Below are 20,357 nucleotides of genomic sequence, written 5' to 3'. Positions count from 1 at the left end.
TATGCAGACAAAGGCAGGAACATGGGAAAGCCCAGAGTGTGAGACTGCAAGTGACCCGCACGGGCTTGTTCTATGGGAAAGAGACTGTGGAGGCCCTCACTGGCATACTCGTGTATTGCTAGTTGACTCAGTGGGAAAGGAGAGGCCATACCATGATTTTAGCAGAGGAGAGATAGGAATCATGCCGTGCCTCAGCCTCGGAATCTGGATGCTCCTTCCTCTACTTAACTCACCGGGCGAACTTGAACAGGTCATCTACCTCCTTCCGGTTCCGTGTTCGGTGAAACAGGAGGCTTTAACCAGACTGATATTCACTATGCTGGAACCAAAGAAAACTTTGGAATCTTTTTTTCCCAGCTTATAATCGTGAACAACCACTGAGTCAATGAGCTCTGGGCCCTTCCCACCCTGACGATGCCAGGGGCCATGAAGGGGCTGTGCCCCCTCCTTCACCGTTGGCTCCTTCAAACCTGCCCCACCCACTTGCAGGCCTGTCTGGTTCCTCCTTGCTCATCACAAAGTCTGGGCACAACCTGCAGCAATTTTCCCCAGGCAGCTGCCATTGATGCCCACGAAGGCACATCCTTCCTGCCCCTCACACAGGAGTAATAGCAACAATCACACGCCTCACCCGATGCCAGTGGTATGGTTCTCCAATGCTGAGCACGAGTTCTCAGACCCTTACACCTGATCATTCATTTAATCCTCACGACAATCCTCTGAGGTGGGTGTTAGTACTGCCCCTCACTCTAAATGATTAAGGGGAAGCTGGGAAGAATTTCTGTATAAAAAGACACAGGAGAAGCAAACTGCCTGGAATAAGCTGCCTTGAATTTGCCTTGAAAGAGCGTTTGCTGGTCAGGCGCAGTGGCTCAGGCCTGTAACCCCAGCACTTTGGGAGGCCAAGGCAGGTGGATCACAAGGTCAAGAGATCGACACCATCCTGGCCAACATAGTGAAACCCCATCTCTACTAGAAATATAAAAATTAGTCCATCTCAAGTAAAAAAAAAAAAAAGAAAGAGCATTTGCTGGTTGAGTGCTCTCATTTTATTTAGTATGTTTAAGATCAATAAAAGTAGATACTTTGGGAAAAACAATAATCCAGACCATGCAGTTTTTGTTTTTTGTTGTTTTTGTTTATTTGTTTGTTTTTTTGAGACCGAGTCTTGCTCTGTCACCCAGGCTGGAGTGCAATGGCACTATCTCAGCTCACTGCAACCTCCACCTCTCGGGTTCAAGCAATTCTCCTGTCTCCGCCTTATGAGTAGGTGGGACTACAAGTGCCTGCCACCACGCCTGGTTAATTTTTGTGTTTTTAGTAGAGATGGAGTTTCACCTTTTTGGTCAGGCTGGTCTTGAACTCCTGATCTCAGGTGATCCACCCACCTCAGCCTCCCAAAGTGCTGGGATTACAGGCATGAGCCACCGTGCCCAGCCAATATTGTTGTTTTGAGGACTTCATGAGTGCTGATAGAGATGGGGAGTCTACAGTCTCTTCCAAAGTTCATAAGGGATGGGGGTTGGGGAGGGAGGTTAATGAGTCCCTAAGGCCTGGGAATGGTGTTTAAATCAAAAGGAGGAGACCGTCTATTTTGGAGGATTGTAAGGAAGGCCAAGAATTATAAGGATACCTTTCTCATGAAACCATTTCTCAGCATCTCAGTCTACCCCTTTGGCTACTTCCTGCATGAGGGAGTGTTAAACTCACCGCTGCTGGGGAAGGTTCCTCTGGGAAACCTGTGCCTACTCCCCACCCCTCCACCAGAAAGGGGCCAGCAGGAGTGTCACTTCTTACTGCAGGAGGAAGACCTTTCACTACACGAGTTCTCCTGGAGCCACCTTCCTCTGATTGTACAAATGGGGCAAGGGTTCTGAGTCTCCCTGGGCTTATGTGACCCTCTAGACAAACCATTCTTCCCCTGCTTACATAACCAGGATGCCATAGGGCAAATGACAAATGGACAGAATCAATCTAATGAGATCGGAGGGACTGTTTTGAAAGCATAGAGCTGGCCGGGCGCGGTGGCTCACGCCTGTAATCCCAGCACTTCGGGAGGCCGAGGCGGGTGGATCACGAGGTCAGGAGATCGCGACCACCCTGGCTAACATGGTGAAACACCATCTCTACTAAAAATACAAAAAATTAGCCGGGCATAGTGGCGGGCACCTGTAGTCCCAGCTACTTAAGAGGCTGAGGCAGGAGAATGGCGTGAACCAGGAGGCAGAGTTTGCAGTGAGCCGAGAGTGCGCCACTGCACTCTAACCTGGGCAACACAGTGAGACTCCTTATCAAAAAAAAAAAAAAACCACACAGAACTGTATACAGATTAGGCTGTTAAAGCCTGCCTTGTAAGAGATGTGAAATACTCTAGAAGCAAAGACACAGCATCAGGACTCAAAACATGTACAGGGGGAAGAAAGCCCATGTTTCTGGCTCCCCTTCTTCCTAATCCCCCCAACTGACTGACAAACCCTCATCTTGGCCAAGGGTATTCCAAAGGAAACCTGAAAATCTAGTTCAGGCCATGTTGGGAAGTGGGGTCGGACATGGCTCATTATACCCTCCTCCCTTAGGGATTCAGGCACAACTGACCAGTATTAACCTTAAAACAGAGATCTTAAGACTGACCAAACAGACTGTTGCAAAAAGATATCAGCATGACAGGTAGCAGGCCCTAAAAGAAATTGAAGTATTTTACCCCAAACTATACTTATTTGACATATTTTGAAATGGCCCTGTAATGCTGTCTCTTGTGGGGAAAATTCCCATTCTATAGAGAATTCTCTTCCCTCTCCAGGTCTTTTCCCTGATCCAGGAGATAATTGACAGAAGAGTCTGGCACCTTTTAGGTCTGATGAGAGCTCTACAGCCTGCTACCTGGAGGTTGCATGTGCATGATAAACTGTGGTCTCCACAACCCCCATCTTAACCCAGACATTCCTTTCTATTGGTTCGAGGTCTTTAGATAATAACTCTTTCAACCAATTGCCAATCAGAAAATCTTTGAATCCACTTATAACTTGGACGCCCTCCCGCCGCCCACCCACCTCCTGCTTGGAGTTGTCCTACCTTTCCAGTGAAAACAATATGCATCTCACATGTATCAATTGATGTCTCATGTCTCCCTAAAATATATAAAACCAAACTGTAGCCTGACCATGTTGGGCACATGTTCTCAGGATCTACTGGGGCTGTGTCACAGGCCATGGTCACTCATATTTGGCTTAGAATAAATCTCTTCAAATATTTTACAGAGTTTGACTCTTTTTGTCAACACCTTCCCTTGTTTCCAGATCAAAACCTGTGAAAACAAGAGCCAGCTCAGGTGCTTCCAGTAAACAGCAATACGTCATCACGCCCCATCTGAAAAAAAGGAGCTTCCCTCTGGGCAAGAGGAGCCCAGGTAGGGAGGGCTACAGAGCACCAGGGCTCTGGGCTCTTTCTAAGCCCAACACCCAGCGGGGCCCTGCCAGGCAAGGGCAAGTGGCAGGCACTGGGCAGCTTGTGTGGACACAGCCCTGGCCTGACCCTAGGGAAGCACATGCTACCTGCCTTCAGGGTGCTTTTGGGGGACATGGACGCAGGACCCTAGCAATACAGCCACCATTACAGACAGGCCACCGGAGCCAGCTCTGAGCCTTGGACTGGGAGGGAACAGGAACGGAGAGAATGCTGGTGGGATGGGGACACCATCCAGGATGGCTACCCCAGAGGGGAAGTTCTGAAGCAAATTGGCAAGGTGAACAGGGACCAGGGTCCATTCATTCATTTATTCATCCATTTCTTTAACAAACATCTGCAGAACCTACTAAACTCCAAACACTGCTGAGGAACTGAGGACAGAGATGAATAAAATAGAATTCCTCCCTTGGAGAAACTTACAACCCAGAGGAGAGGACGGACATATCTATAAAAAATTACACCCTTAGGTAAGGGCTGCATCCAAATATGTACCAGTCCATGTGTGAGCAGAGAGGAGGGGTGGGCACACTGACCTGGGTCATGGGCGAGGGGTGAAGGGTGGGAGCTTCCAGGCAGACAACAGGGAAGGCTCACCAGGCAGACAAAAAGAGAGAGAGAGAGAGAAGACAGGGGTTGGGGAGAGAGAGAGAGAAATGCCACAAGGACCAGCCCATTGTCTCACCCGACTGAAGAGGTAGGTGCCCAGGGGAGAGGTAGGTGAGGAGAGAGGAAGTCTAAACTCAGACCAGGAGGGCTGTGAATGCCCAGCTGCGAGGTTTAGGGGCTCCTGGAGGATGTTGGCAGGAAAGGGCATGACCATTCGAACCTGAGAAAGGATGGGCTGGCAGGGGAGGGGGACACAAGGTGCTGAGCCAGAGTGTCTGGTGAGGATTGGAGAGACCCAGCAGGGGAGGGAGGGCAGTCTCAGAGGGAGTGGGGCCTCCTTCAGTGCTTGAAATGAGGCCAGGTGCTGATGATGTTGTACAAAGCCTGCCCAGGGGACAGGATGCTGACCACGTCACTGTGGCCCACCAGCAGGTAGTTTGGAGTCAGGTACCCCTCAACCACGGCACACTGGATCAGGTCCTGGGCCGCCTCCAGAGCTGCGGCATTTGGTGGCTTTTCTGCAAAACACATTTTCCCCATCAGTCATTAGGGGTCAAAGTTTCTTGATTAGGGAAGGGACAAGCACCTAGATTCCAGTTTCTTTCTCGCCCCCCGCCCCCGCCCCATTCCACCATCACCATAGCCAACACATTTACATAAATTGTGGCAATCAGGCACAAAAAGAAAACAAGGTCACAGCTTTGTCTGATTCCTCCATGCCAAAGTTTCTTCCAGAAGGTTAAAAAACTGCTCTGGAAGAGAACTGCAGCACAATACACCACTTCTGAGCAGGTATAAAGCAGATACAGCACCACAGAGATGCCTACTGGTTTTCTATAACAGACATTGGTGCTCCCCAAATTGTTGCCATGACTACCAAGAAAGGGGACCCATTTGCCAACTGAGCGATAAAAGCACTGAAGTTTCCAAAAGACTTTTCCCCCCTTGCTCCATGTTTGCCTTGGATATAGAGCGAGGTGGAGCTGGGCATGGGGATGGGTGGATTTGGGGGTAAATGCTCTGTCTGAAAGGGGATCTTGGTGACATCCTGTATTAAAAGTCCACTTTAAAGCTAAACTATTCCACTCACACTGCCAGACACTACAGGACTGCCTTTCCCGCCATGCTTCCCAGACATGCCGCCTGGTCTCTCAGCCCCCAGCACCCCTCTACCGTATGCTCACCCCTTACCTACAAAGTAGCCGATGAAGGCAATTCCTAGGGCAATATCATTGAATCCATAAGTGTGAGAGCCTTGGACGTGCCATCCAACCCCTTCATACACGCCACCATCCTGGCCCACCAGGAAGCTTAAGTCAGGAAAAGAAAATGAAGACAGTCACTCTGGGAAACAGAATTTAAATACTTCATTCACTCCTTCAACCATTCGTTCATTCTTTCATCCATTCACCAGATATTGACTGGAGATCTCTTATGTGCCAATGTGGACAAGGACAGAAAACAAAACAAAACAAAAAGACACCACAATCCACTTCAACCTGGCCTTTGTTCCCAACACACCACTAAATCTGACCCCTCCAAGGTGAGCAGTGGCTTCCTGGCACTCAGTACAATGGACACTTATTTTACTTCTGGACTACACTGACCCTGTTGACCACTCTCTTAAAATGTTCCCTTCCCTGGGCTTCCACAGTCGCACCCTTCCACAACCATGACTCACTCCACCCTTCCCCTGCTGCTCTCTCAGGCCCCTCTGCCACCCCGCTTCCCTTCCTCAAACATGGTGCTCCTCTGCACTCTGGTCTAGGCCATTCTCTCATTCAACGTATTCACCCTGGAAAATCATTGCCACAGCTTCAAGAACTACCTGTAAAAACAGTGCAAGCTAACTCGCCTTCTTCTAAAATTTCTCCAGGTAGAAAACTGGACAACACTCTGAAGGCCTTCTAGCCTCTCACTCAGTCCACCTGGTCACCAATCATGGCTTGTCAATTGTGTCTCCTACACAACTTCTAAATTCCTCCACTTCTTTCTAGACCGACTGCCATGGTCCCACTCCAAGTCACTGGATCACTGCAATAGCTTCCTGCCCAGAGTTTTGCCTCCTTCCAATCCATTCTTAAAGTAGCACCCAGAGTGATTTTTCTAAAATACAAATCCTATCATAGGGCATGACCTCCCAAATAGTCTGCAGCTGCCTTTCAGATAAAGTCAGTCTCTCTGAGTCCACTATGAGGCCCTCTGCAATGTGGCCCCCACAGGCACTCCCACCCTTACTGCTTACCACTCCACTCTTTCAAATCTATTTGCAATGCTCTGTCTGAACCCTGGGCCCTGGCAAATGCTGTTCCTCCTCACCCAGACACTCTTCCTCCTTCTTTGCCTGAATAAACCCTACTCCTTATCCTTGTCCTAATGAAGATACTCCTCCCTCTAGAGGCTATTCTCAGACCCCAGTCACTCCCTGCAAAGCCTTGATTAGAAGCTCATCCTATACATTATCCTGTTCTGCATCCATCACAGTGCTCAACACTCTGACTTGTAGTTACTTGTTAGCCCTCCTTCTCTCATATCTATCAGTGAAAGTTGTCAGAATCAAAATGGAGTCAGTTGTGTCAAACTCTAACAAAAATAAATAAAGCCAGGAGGTTGAGAACGGTGGACCCTCATGCACACAAGCCTACAATAAGAACTAGCACAAAGACTCTGAAGGACTCTTATGCACACAAGCCTGTAACAAGAGCTTTTGCCAAAAAACGTTCGAAACTGCAGCTTGTTACTAGCCACAAGAACATCTGGTGATGAAGAACACTTGCCCAACACACTGTCTCCACTAACGAACTGGTGTCACCTCCTGCCTCCTGTGATAAGTGCCAATGTTCTCCAGGGTTCCCTTTATTTCAAAACAAATGATGTATACTTTTCCCTTTTGCCTTTAAAAGCTTCCTCTAGCCTGAACCTCTTTGGATATGCCTATGGTTCCTGTAGCATGCATATCCCAGATTTGCAAATTCCCTGTGCACTACCAAATAAACTACTTATCTTTATTCTCTTGCTTTTGTTTTTGGTTTTTTTTTTTTTTTTTTTTTTGACAGGGTCTCACTCTGTTGCTCAGGCCAAAGGGCAGTGGCAAAACCATGACTCACTGCAGCCTCAAACTACTAGGCTCAAGCAATCCTCCTGTTTCAGCCTTCCAAGTAGCTGGGACTGACTACAGCTATACATGCCACCACACCCAGCTAATTATTTTATTTTTTTGAAGAAATGGGGGTCTCCTTACGTTGCTCAGGCTGGTCTCAAACTCCTGACCTCAAGCAATCCTTCCGTCTCGGCCTCCTAAAGTGCTGAGATTCTAGGCATGAGCCACCGTGCCTGGCCAAATTCATCATCTTTGGAGAATCTCTTTCTGTGTGTTGTTAGATTGACATATCTTGTCTAGCACCAGGCATACAGTAGCTATCCAATAACTATTGATTAAAAAGCTAGAAAATAATGTGTGAGTGGATGCTTTGTCCTGATTACAGTCCACATCAGGGTTACAGATGACATATCATGAGGCTGGAGCAGAAGGATATTGCAACAGGTTTTGAAAAGTCAAGGAATGGGGATCGAGTCTCTAAAGACTAAGTGAAAGAGGAGAACAAACATTCCCTCAACTTCTGGCATTTTCCATGTGGAATTTCCAGATTTATAGTCAATTTCCTGTTACCTGTACTAAATAATCATAGAAAGCCTTTGGAAAATCCCGCAAAGTGAAGCAAGAGTTCCCTCCTGGCCGGGCGCGGTGGCTCAAGCCTGTAATCCCAGCACTTTGGGAGGCCCAGACGGGTGGATCACGAGGTCAGGAGATCGAGACCATCCTGGCTAACACGGTGAAACCCCGTCTCTACTAAAAAGCACAAAAAACTAGCCGGGCGAGGCGGCGGACTCCTGTAGTCCCAGCTACTCGGGAGGCTGAGGCAGGAGAATGGCGTAAACGTGGGAGGCAGAGCTTGCAGTGAGCTGAGATCCGGCCACTGCACTGCGGCCCGGGCAACAGAGCGAGACTCTGTCTCAAAAAAAAAAAAAGAGTTCCCTCCTGCTTGCAAAGGCTGCTTTTAAAACAGGAGTTAAAAGGAGAGACAGTAGGCTCAGAACAACACGTTTGCAAAAGCACGTCTACCTGAGACTTTGTAGTATTTGTTGTGATTAAGTCACAGATGAATAATTGAAATACATTCTACTCTAAAAATTCCAAGACATTTTCCAAATAGCTTCTTCTACCCCATTAGTTTAATGTGTTTCTTTATTACAGACCTGGCATTAAAGGTACCAAAAGAGAACGTTTTGATCTCACCCCCTGTATTCAAACAGATAAAGTATTTTCCCTATTGTAGAGATGAGATAAAAGAGGCCCAGAAAGGTCACAAGTTCCTACACCTATAAAATGAAGTAAGTAACACTGGAAGAATAGCAGGATTCTAATATCAGAGAGAGCAAGTTTGGAGCTGGGCAGACTGAGGTAGTAGTGAGCAAGGCCTTTGTCTCTGACAGGTTAGAAAGGATTGCATTAAAAAGGTATAACCCTTCATGGCCTTCCCTGAGGATATCACAGTCTTGCTTTATCACTAGGCTTCTAATTCCTTCTTTTCAGAATCTTCCCAACCACTTGTGGAGATACGTCCAAGCGAGATAACTGACCATTAGCTATGCTCTGAGTGATCCTCAGCCCAGTCTTGCAAAAATAAAATACGATTCCTCATGGAAAGCACCCAGTCCTAAGGAGAGCCTCAGGAAACATCAATTCCCTCCCACAGCCTTCCTTCCTACAATTCTGAAGAAAAAGAGGCATTGTCTTGGCATTGATCCCACTTACTGATATCCAATGTCACAAAAGTTCCGTGTGTCCATGTGAAAGGACTGTATGTTTCGGACGACAGTCTGGCAGTCTGTGGATACAGTGCAGCTTGTGCCAGCGGTGTGGATGATGATGACGTATTTGGCTGGGAGGTTCATTTTAGGGCAGTGTGTCTCTCTGGCTTCCCAAACAGATCGTTTGATGATGTTGGGGCAAACTGTGGTAAGATGAAAAGTCAAGGGAATAAGAATTTGGTTTTGCCTCCCTGTGAGCAATCGCTCAACTCCAGGTTGAATTATTGCTCAGCCTCTCCTAGGCCTCCAGCACCCACGGGTGCATCCTAATGTAAGATCGGCTGTGGGATCCTGGGGAAGTCCAGATGGAGGGTTTCTGAGTCAGATGGCTGGAGCCAAGGGGCTGAGGCAAAAATCTACAGGTCTGATACCCATAGAAATCAGTGTAGAAGCAGAAGGGAGAGGACTGTGTGTTATACAGAGGCGTGGTCATTGTCTTCAAAAGACCGTGCATTGCAAATACATATGCAAGTATGTGTGCTTCTGTATCAGGGCCACTACATGGAAAGTCAGTGGACTCTCTGAACTGATCACACATATTTGGAAAAAACTTAAAATCTAGAAAGAACTGTACAAATATTAAGGAATTATCATTATTGAAGATAGTGCCTGTCCAAAAGCAAGAAATATTTTATTTAGCAATTCACAATTTTAAAAAGCTAATCCTAAAAATATCATTGTTCCCAAGAAAAGGTCCACACTAGCGGAAGTGCTTATTAATTTGACTGGTTTTAGGTTGCTGCTTATTCGCTTCAAAATAATGCTTTACTTTCATTACTCAGCTTTTTGTTATATGCACTCTGATGTCAGCATCATCTGTGAGCATGAGCTTTTCTCCGAGCTGTGGCCATGCTGTGGCCAGGGCAGGTTTTTGCGTTTAGAAAGGTATGTAAGTTTATGTAAGTCTTCATGTCCCCACATAATAGACACAAATGTGTATACATGTTAATCCCACTGCATTCCCACTCTATTTTTTCTCCATAGCCTTTATGCCATCTAACATCATATGTATTTATTTGTTATTTTGTTCATTTTCTGTCTTTTCTCACTGAAGTGCAAGCTTCCTGAAGGTGAAGAGTTTCATCTGTTTTGTTCACAGCTGTATGCTCAGTACTTAGAACAGTGCCTGCTATGCAGTAAATATTTCTTGACTGAGTGGAAATCTGTGTATATATGTCTTTGTTTTAAGAATAAGTCCATGGCTATATCATTCTGATGGGATAGAGAGGAGGCCAGGAAGATGCCCTGTCAGAATTTTCCAGATCTCAAAGTAGGCATGACTTATTCTTGGTCCCAGAATCCCAATGGGGTCTAACAGGAAAAAGCACTCCCAAACATGGCTGGGTGGTGACAAGGAGGAGGGAGACATGTCATGGAGGGTCTTACCTTTCCTGGGCATCACTGGGTGTTGAGGGTCCAGGCAAGTCTCTTCTTTCAGAAGAAGTGGCTGAATATACCTGGGCGAAAGGTGACCCTTCTGGATGGCATAGGAGATCAGACCCTCTGCAGCTGATAAGGCAGCAGGGCTGGGACTGCTGCCTTAAAGAGGAGGACAGGGAGTACAGAAATGTAAGAAACTTCACCTGGACCAGATACCTGAAGGAAGGATGATATGACCACTTGAGCTTGAATAACTGGATTGGAAGAGAGGAAACTGATTCAGTTGCCAGAACAGAGGGCCTAAGAGGCAAGAAACTACCTAGATCTCTCAGCAGCCAAGGCTGACAACTTCTTCCAAGAGTCAAGCTAAGACTTTATCCACTCCATCTCTAGGCAGAAGACCTGGAAGGCAGTGAAGGATACATGCAGAGGGAGGCCCACCTGACCAAGTCAGGTGTGTACTAGCACAGGAGAAAAGGCAACCAGAATTTACTCATAGCTCCCCTGATGAAGTATGCAGTAGGCTCTTTATATCTGTTAACTCATAAGTCTCACAGAAAACCTCTGAGAGAAATGCTGTTACCTAGCCCCAGCTGTCAAATGAGGATGCTGGCAGGTGCTGGTTCTGTACGTATTATTTCTCAACTCCATCCCTGTTCTGTGCTTTTCTCTGTTTTTCTAGGGGCTAGAAGCCTGCAAATTATAGCTCCAGGCCGGGCGTGGTGGCTCACGCCTGTAATCCCAGCACTTTGGGAGGCCGAGGCAGGCGGATCACGAGGTTAGGAGATCGAGACCATCCTGGCTAACATGGTGAAATCTCGTCTCTACTAAAAATGCAAAAAATTAGCCGGGCGTGGCGGCGGGTGCCTGTAGTCTCAGCTACTTGGGAGACTGAGGCAGGAGAATGGCATGAACCCGGGAGGCGGAGCTTTCAGTGAGCCAAGATCGCGCCACTGCACTCCAGCCTGGGCGACTGAGCGAGACTCCGTCTCCAAAAACAAAAAAAAATTATAGCTCCACATTTCCTTGACTGCTGCCTTCTGGTCAGTTTCTACCAATGGAAGAAACTAGAAGAAGAGATGAGCCATGCTTCTCTGCCTGTGCAGTCACAGCATCTATGTCAGACAACCTCAGACTTTACAAGTGATGGCAATAACTGTGAGCTCAAGCAATGCCCATGCTGGCTTCGGCAATATCACAGGAGTACAGACCAGTAAAGAGAGGCAGAGGACAAAAAGTAGGCATGTCACAGAATTCAAAGGAGAAAAGAACTTCACGAGAAGGGCAATCATCAGATAAGGTAAGCATGATGTAGGGTGAAAAGATAAGCGCTGAGCCTTGGGAGTGGAGGGAAGAGAGTGTACACAACTCTCCAGCACAGGGTCCACAGGGAGTGACTCTTACCTATCTTATTGCCAAAGAAGGCGATGCCCAGGGAGATGTTGTTGTAGCCCTGGGTGTGCAAGCCTTGGATGTTCCAGCCAACACCTTCATACACCCTGCCATCATCCCCAACCAGGAAGCTGACAAGAAGGAAATAATGGGTTTATTGGCAAATCCCCATAAATGAAAACCTCTCACTGATCCTCAAAAGGAAAAGGGATTCTGGAGGCTCATAAATAAGTACTATGTTCCAATAACATAACAATGGGAGGTGCAGAATAACCAGTTTTAGACCTCCAAGAGACATGGGAATATAATTTAATTTTTGTTGTGATTTAGCTTACATGTATTTTCCAGAACCTCACTTTAAAAATACTCATTTTGTTCAAAGTGGAATTTGACTGTGTGACACACAAGGACCTAAGGACATTAGTCCAACACTTTTCAAGAGCTTAAGAATTAATACATCATGTTTTTAAATTAAGGGACCAAGCACTTGAACATTCTCTTAAACAATTATGCCAGATTCAATAGGTCCTTTTGTATTGATGTTTTTCTTCAGATTCCCTTTAGGAATTTCCTTAAGCTTTTCTTTACCATAGAAATTTGTTTAGAATGTTCCTTTTTAACATTTATTTTTTAACTCAAATACATTTTTTATTCTACTTCTTTTATTCCTGCCTCTTTATAATTTCTCTCCTCCACTTTCCAATCAGTCTTCAGAACTGATGTTTTCACAACTTTGCCTTGTTCATGTTTTAATAGAACATGAGTTTCCACAGCAAACCGAACACAGAAAGAACACCTCCCTGAGGTCAAGGAAAGACTCTGAACTAGGTCAGACCGACTATCCACCCTACACCGATGCTGACCTGAGGAATGGGTGTGGAGTCTGGTGTGTCCACCCCTTCCCTGGCTTTGCTGTCAGTACTTTCACAGGTTCCTTGGTCACTCTTACAGCAGCCTGTGGTTAGTCTGGTGTGAGCAGTCCCTGACAGCTACTGTCAGCTTCATTGCAAAAACTGGAGATTGTCAAATGGTCACTGCAGAAACCTGACTTAGAGACGCAGTGGCTGAAGTAACTTAGGAATACAGTGACCAAACCAGACAACACAGCAGCGACAACAGCAGGATGGTGGAGGTGCTGGTGGCAGGGGCAACAGGTGAGTTGTGGTTGACACGGCACACATGATGGGCAGACGGGGAAGACCCAGCCATCCCAGGGGTGCTGGGGGCCACAACCAGGGCCTGCGGCTGCTCTTATTTATTTGTGTTTATAAATAAATAAATAAATAAATAAATAAATAAATAAATAAATAGACTTAGGTTTTCCTTTCCAAAATGGATAATTCAGAAATTATTTATGTTTGTCTTTAGAGTTCCATGAGGGACAGCCCCATTCCCACTCTGTCTTTCCCTCTCCTTCTACATGTGTCTCCTCATTCCTGAGGCTAAGGGAGAAAAGGTTCTGGGCTTCCACTGATGATCCCCAGAGCAGATACTCAATGCACAGTGCACAGCTCCTTCATGCCCTCCCTTGTTTCCTCGTGGGGCTCTCTTCCCCGCCATTCCCAGCGCCCACTCTCCCCTGTGGGGTCACCAGACTCGCTGTCAGAGTGGCCCTTCAGGGTAACGAGTGAGGCACTGCTTCCCAGGTGCGAGTCCCTGTGAGGTGAGGAGGAGCGGGGGCTGCACTGACAGGCACCCTGACACAGCTCTGGGTACATGCTTCCTCGCTCTGAGCAGAGATTTTAATTCCCCTGAACCATGGCTTTGTCACCCATAAAATAAGGGTAGGAACCCATTTCTCAGAGTAGCTGGGAGGGCAAAATTGGGTGATATTTGTGAAGACCTCTGTAAACTGTAACGTTTCATGAGTTCCAAGGGCTCAGTTAAAACTGCAGTTGTTACATAACCTTCCTTGCTTTTTCACAGGAGCGCCAGAATCGAAAGCCACTTAAATAAGTGGCTTAGAGTCATCCCCCTTACAATCCCCGGAAGATTCGGATTTTGTTTGATTTCCCTTTTACCATTTTTATTCATTACAAAAGCAACACAAATGAAGCCCAGAAAATAAGAGACACAGAGAAGGGGAAGTGGGAAGCACCCCAAGAGGGGTGACTTTGGATGCGGGCCTCGGGGAGTTGACTAGCCTCTTACTTGTATGCCACGTCGCACCAGCCTATGGTGTAGATGGAATGGGACTGCAACCCCCGCAGCATCTGGTTGCAAATGCTCTGCTCCTGGCACTGCATCCCTGGGAGCTGGTCTGTGATGATGTAGGCCACAGGCAGGGTCAGCAGGGCCCTGCAGGCCAGTGGTCTTGCCCCCCACTCCTTGCGGGAGACGACAGTGGGAGTATCTGTAGGGAAGACCACAGAATGTCACATGGCAGGCCCTGCCCATCTTCCCCCAACAGGTCATCCATGTCCCCTGACCTCTCACACTCAGGCCCAGCCTGCCCTGCACATGGGAGACACCCTGGGGGAGCTCTTCACCCCCACAGCCCCCTCCTCTCCACTGTGGCTGAACCACTGCCCAGACACACGCAGCACTCAGCCTGGGAAGTCGTGCCACCTTGTTCCCAGACAATCTCTCCTTGTCTTTCCCTGAAGGGCAAATCTCATCCCCTACTGCCCCCTGGCCTACATGCTCCCCTCCTTCAGAAAGCACCCCAGCCAACCCCGCCGCCCACCCTGGGGGCTCTGAGCTGCCTCCTTAGCCAGGAAGCCTGAGGATGTATTGTCCTCACTGGCGTTGGCCCCAGTCTCAACTGTGTCTCTTGTCTTCCCCTCCCCTAAGAACTGTGAGTCTCTGAAGGAAGCTCCATCAGTCTCCTCAACAAGCGGCTCCAGAGCTCACAGGAGGCTCCATGAACACGGTGTCTGCGCCTCTTTCTTCCGGGCGAACACTCCCTAGTGGCAGGGCTGTGAGATCCCACCCGCGGCTGCAGGCTACCTGAGGGCTCCCTTTCTCCATCCTCATCATAGGAGCCCCAGGAGCACGCTGAGGGACAGTTGAGACACTGTCATGCTGGAGCTGAGAGTGGAGGACATGTCTTTTCTCTCTGGGTTTTTTCTCCCTCTCTCTCTCTTTTTTTTTTTTTTTTTTTTTTTTTTTTTTTTTTTTTTGAGATGGAGTCTCACTCCATAGTACAGGCTGCAGTGCAGTGGCGCAATCTTGGCTCACTGCAGCCTCCACCTCCCAGATTCAAGCGATTCTCTTGCTTCAGCCTCCTTAGTAACTGGAATTACAGGTGCATGCCATCATGGCTGGCTACTTTTTTGTATTTTTAGTAGAGACGGGGTTTCACAGTGTTAGCCAGAATGGTCTCGATCTCCTGACCTCGTGCTCCACCCTCCTCGATCTCCCAAAGTGCTGGGATTATAGGCGTGAGCCGCCACGCCCAGCCTCCTTCTCTCTTTTTTCATCTGAGTTTCTCTTCTTTTTCTCTCCTTAGGCTGAGGAACTCCCCTTTGCCTAAGGACTCAGGATGATCCAAGGGAGTGGTTGGAGATGAACATCTTGGGATTCCTCCCCACCCCATTCACTCTTAGTCTAGACATTATCAAGTCCTGAGAAACATTTCTGACCACTTAAGAAGCCCCAGCCAATCTTCAAACCGCCTCACCATTGGGACCCTTGCGAATGAACTGTGAGATCCTGACAATCAGGTCCATAAGCCTCTGGGACAAGCCTCTGACTTGGGTCTCATTCCAGGAGAACTGTGGGAAATCCCCTGCAAGAGAGCGCTGGTGCATTGGTGCACTCCTTGGAGTGCACGTGGCCAGCAAGCTCAGAGGCTGAGCCAGACATCCCACTCCGCAGTGCATAGCCTCTCCTCCTCCCCAGGTCACCTAAGGCCCTCTAGGGAGCACACAGAGGAGAACCACAGAAGTCTCTGGCCTCGGACTGACTCTGCCTTCCATATCTTCCCAGAGAGGCCTTTTTCCTCCCACCTCCCCCAGCCTCCCTCCATTCCAGGAACACTGCAGTCTCGCCTGCTGCCTTATCTGGGCAGTGCCACCTTTCCTGGTTCACCTGGAGACCTACTAATCAAACCATGGGTACCCAGCAGAGTGTCACATACCAAGATGGTTGTGACATGTTGAGCTAACACACATGTCTTAATCACCTATTGGTGCCAGACAAGGTTCTTGAAACAGAAATATACAGATCATTGTGACTGCCTTCAAAAACTAGACGTTTCAGAGATGCTTTATTGTGGATTAGCCACTGCCAGCCTGTCCTTATCCCCCACTGCTCCCATTCAGTATGAGGGATCCTGGGAGCAGTGGCCAGTGGCAGCAGTGACATTGTCACCAGCCCCACCTCCCACAGACCAGCCCTGTGATTACAAAGCATGTCTAAGGACGCTATCAGAATTGTGGCTTAAAACAACTTCATGAGTTAAGCAAAGCAACTATGATCTCTATACAAAAGGGAAACCAAGTCTTAGGGAAGTTAGGTAACTTGTCTAACATAACAGAGGTTTTAAGCGTAGATTTAGATTCCAATCAGAATCTCTAACCCCGAAGCCCGTGTTCATAACAACTGTACTCTGCAGCCTCCCCAAAGTTGTCAGATGAACTTGGGTTAGTCACTGCCACAATGTGACCTGTTTCTCTTCCTACAAGACAAAGTCATCGAGGGTCTCCACCATGGTTCTGGGATTCTGTCTTTCTGTGAAATCAAGAGCAAATACATGACCAGGACACCAAGGCCAAGGTGTGCTAGAGAGACTGCTGAGGACGGGAGCCCACCTCAGCAGGCAGAGGGCCTGAGCTGGGCTGTGAAGGGGATACAGAGGACTGGGGAGGGGGGAAGGCGGAGCCTGGAGAGGACACTTTGCAAATGAAACCCAGAGGACTCTCAGAGTGGAAGAGCAGCCTGCAGGCCAGCACTGACACTTGGCAGGCAGGACAGGGGCAGGGCAGGAACCAGGAGACAGGGATGAGAACCACACACAACTCCCCATCTTGCTTGGGCAAGTTAATTTCCCCATCAGGGCCTCAGCTTCTCCATTCATACAATGAAAGGCTGAACTGTGTGTTCCCTGACCTGTGAGTTTCTCCAGCACTAACTCCAGGTAATCCCATTAAATTTGCTGTCTGAGTAGCAGAGGACAGAAAGAAAGCTATATTACATTATTCCTTCAGAAAGGGGACTGCGTATGTAAGACAAACTGAAAAACATGTCATATTTAAGAATCACCAAGCTCACTTTCGTTTTAATTCAACAGCATTTGTTTATTGAACATTGCTGTGTGTCTACTGTTATGTATAAAATGATAAGAAATCTTCTTAATCTAGAGAAAGGGCATTGCTACTCTTGGGGAATTTGCTTTTATTTACAAATGTAGACCTAAGTGCTGGGTTTAACTATGATTGGTATAATAATGATGGTGATAAAAATTAAATCATAGCTACAAATTACCCAGCACTTACTACTTGTGCTTAATGGCGCACACTTGTGAACTAATTTAATCCTCAAAAACAACCCTAAGAAATGAGCAATATTATCCTTTTATCATGGAAACAAATACGATTCAAAGAAATTGAATAACTTGTTGAAGACCATAACAAAGGGCAGGCAAGGATTTGAACAAAAATTGTAAACTCTAGAACAGGGCTCCAAATTGCAAATCTACACTATCCACTAGCAAAGGGAAAGCACTTGGATGGGTTTCTGTTATTAAACTTGAGAACGGTTTTCTCTTGCTCATCAAAAGCACTTCTGATACAAGTAAAGAAAACTTACCCCAAGCCTGGAGACCCAGAATGGAGAAGGCAAGAAGCCACGGCAGCATCCACATGTGGTCCCAGGACTCTGACCAGGAGAGTGTGAACGGCGGCCCTGGAAGAAAGGCTAACAGCTAACACAACCATGCTAACTCTGCAAGTGGAGCACCCACCTACTATGTGGCAACCGCTGTCTGCCTCCCCTACCATCCTGTGGCTTCCTGAAGGCCAGCACCTGGCTTAGGCTTCTCAGGACCCCTTGAATACATCAGGTGCCCAATAAATGTGAGGACACTAATGCCTATGTCTAGCCACCCCACTCCCCATCCACCTCCTGTTGCCCTGGGCAACTCCTGGTTCCTCATAGAAGAAGCCCAGTGCCTGATCTTAGGCCTTTCAGGGTAGAAAATAACCATTTCTAAAATCCTCGAGGGAGCTGTTATGAAAAAATCCTGTGTATGTATTTTCATATCTAGTGGTGCAATTTCGTATTTAATCCCATTTTTATAGGTAAGAACATTGAGGCTCAGATGGAGTGAACTACAAGCAGAAGCAGGCTTGGCTTTGCCCCCTGCACCATTTGAGAGTCTCAGGTACGTAAAGTCATTCAATTCAGTCCTCTTCTCTGCAAAGATCCCTGACAGATGCTTGACTAACCTCTTCTTTTAGTGAGAATCATAACAACAGCTACCACTTACTGACTGCATTCTGTGTTCCGAGGTTTTTGCTGAGGACTCCATGGATATTCACTAAGTAGTCTCACAATGACCTATGAGACCCGCACTTATCATCAGAACACTGGGCCTCAGAGAGTTTGAGTCACTTGTTCTAAGTTTCCCAGCTAATAGGGTCAGAGCCAGATTCATACCCAGGTCTGGCTGACTCCAGAGCCTCTGCCTGAAACTTCACAACCTGCTTGAGATTCTGATGATGGACGTTCTCAATGTGGGCCCGAGGTTGAACTATAGGATCACTATAGTCTTTTCCAGCTCCAGGAATCTTTCCTGCTCTTTCAGGTTGAAGTGAATTGCTTACTCATCCTCAGTCAGACTGAAACTGTAGCTCTATGAGCTACCACCCAAAACATCAACTTTCCCCCCAATTTTCCTACTGAGAAACTATAAAGTGGAGTTTGAAACCAAATGGGATAGATCATTGCCATCCAGGGTTTTTAAACTGCAATCAGTAGTCCCCAGATGGAAAAATTTTAAAACCACATCTGAAGAGTAGAGCATGTAGAAGCTTCCTGGGTCAGGACAAGCAACCACTTAGCAGATAACATCCAGGATTCCATTCATTCAGGAAAACTGCAGTGAAGACAAAATGAGCCAATTACAAATGAGGCAGGCATCTAATAAATATGAGGGAAAATGTTCAGCCTCCCTTGTTAGTTAAATGAGAGGTAAGGATTCACTTTCCCAAGATTGAAGCCCTGTTAGGAGCTGGTCTCCTGCAAAGTTTCTGGAAGCCACTATCAATTCTGGTTTGGACCCTGGTCATTTAATCATGGTGCTTCCACAACCATGTAATGTCAGTATGGCAAATCCTGCCCCAAGCTTGTCATATCATACATCCAAAATATCAAGGCTTCAGCCCAGTCCCTGACCTTGCCAGAGACAGAATTGATAGTGTCTCCAATCCGCACCATGAACTGCAAACACTAAGATGGCAGGATAAGCTAGAGCCAAGGATTTACCACCTTGGTTCACGTTGTTGTGCATCCTATATACTTAAAGAAACATTAGAGCAGGAGACAAGTGAGACATAATAGATAAGAATTTAGGGCTCTACAGAAAGGGAATAAATTGGGTAGAGGTAACCCCAGAACCCACAGCCTTGCCAAGAAAGATCCAGGAGTGATGAAACCAAACTCATTTAGAAGAATTTAGAATGAAGAAACTTTTCTTATTTGGAGAAAGAGTTCCACAAGGGAGATCAGGGGAACTTTCCCTACCATGTACACATTTTAACCCTATAGACTTCAGTCCCATTGCTGGAAGAGGGCTTCTAAAGAAACAGACTCACACTCAAACTCACAGATACCTGTAGGTTCTGTGCTGTCCCAGCCCAGCAGGTCAGGGTGCAGTCGGCTCGCCCCTGATTGGCCAGCAGCTCCTTCCCTTTGAGACTTGGTCTCCAGGCCCTGCCCTTCTTCTCCAGCTGGTGCCTCCTCCGGCCTTCACTCTCCCTGGCCCTAGAGGGCACTCCCTCCCTGGGAATGGAGCACTTGGGCTCTGGCTTCCCAGAGAGAAGAGGAGAACCCAAGATTCCTAACAAAAGATGGAAGAGGAGAGAAAGGCAGAGGGCTAAGGCTCCAAGCCAGCTCCGTTTACAGCACCCAGAGAAACTTAAGTGGGAACAGACTCAGCCTGAAAGCACCTGGGGACCCGCCCTGTGAATAAGCCCAGGTAGCTCCTCCCTGGGAAAGGGCATGATTGCCCAACACTCCCTGAGTTCCTTCCTCATCCCCAGCCCTTGTGCCTTATAGACCTGGGGTCCCGGGGGTTCTGTCCCTGACATCTGGGAACTTCTTACCAATGAAGATCTATCTGTTCCAGTTTCCACTGGAGTCACCAGCAGGGGCAGGAGAAAGGGACAGAAATGGAAAGGCACATTCCCAGGAGGCAGCTAGCAATGTGTCATCACTAGAACTTATTCTGACCCCGTAGCTATCATGCCCATTCATCCACCACCGCATCTCAACTTCAAACTCTTCGCCTGAAACAAACCAAGGCTCTCCTCTCCTCACCCATTCCTGACAGTGGCCCTCAATCCTCAACTCCAGTCTCCAAGAATTGCTGTCTCTTCTCTGAAGCAGTTAATGCATAAGACTTTCCAGTCAGGCTCAGCCAAGGGTACCTGAGCTGCAGCCCCCTGGATGGGGAATGCTCAGGCCAGAGGTCTTGGAAA

The 20,357-nt window shown here is 47.5% G+C and overlaps 1 protein-coding gene across 4 annotated transcripts; it reads right to left on the bottom strand.

Moving 5' to 3' along the window:
• Positions 1 to 4,022: 4,022 nt before the first annotated feature.
• PGLYRP3 (peptidoglycan recognition protein 3) lies at positions 4,023 to 19,816 on the bottom strand. 4 transcript variants are annotated; one of them, XM_077987187.1, is made up of 9 exons: positions 19,491 to 19,816; positions 18,662 to 18,754; positions 17,467 to 17,562; positions 13,867 to 14,068; positions 11,728 to 11,846; positions 10,330 to 10,482; positions 8,888 to 9,086; positions 5,263 to 5,381; positions 4,023 to 4,589 (listed from the first exon to the last, which is right to left on the bottom strand). In XM_077987187.1, exons 3-9 carry the CDS (start codon positions 17,519 to 17,521, stop codon positions 4,411 to 4,413), a joined length of 1,026 nt encoding a protein of 341 aa, XP_077843313.1. In that variant the 5' UTR covers positions 17,522 to 17,562; positions 18,662 to 18,754; positions 19,491 to 19,816; the 3' UTR covers positions 4,023 to 4,410. The 4 variants fall into 4 exon arrangements, with proteins under 4 accessions (XP_077843313.1, XP_077843317.1, XP_001110279.1 ...); XM_077987191.1 differs by lacking the exon at positions 18,662 to 18,754 and having other exon boundaries at positions 19,485 to 19,816; XM_001110279.5 differs by lacking the exon at positions 18,662 to 18,754.
• Positions 19,817 to 20,357: the final 541 nt, after the last annotated feature.

Source organism: Macaca mulatta, chromosome 1 (assembly GCF_049350105.2).
Source record: "Macaca mulatta isolate MMU2019108-1 chromosome 1, T2T-MMU8v2.0, whole genome shotgun sequence".
Taxonomy (NCBI): domain Eukaryota; kingdom Metazoa; phylum Chordata; class Mammalia; order Primates; family Cercopithecidae; genus Macaca; species Macaca mulatta.
This window is presented reverse-complemented; position numbering and strand designations above follow the sequence as displayed.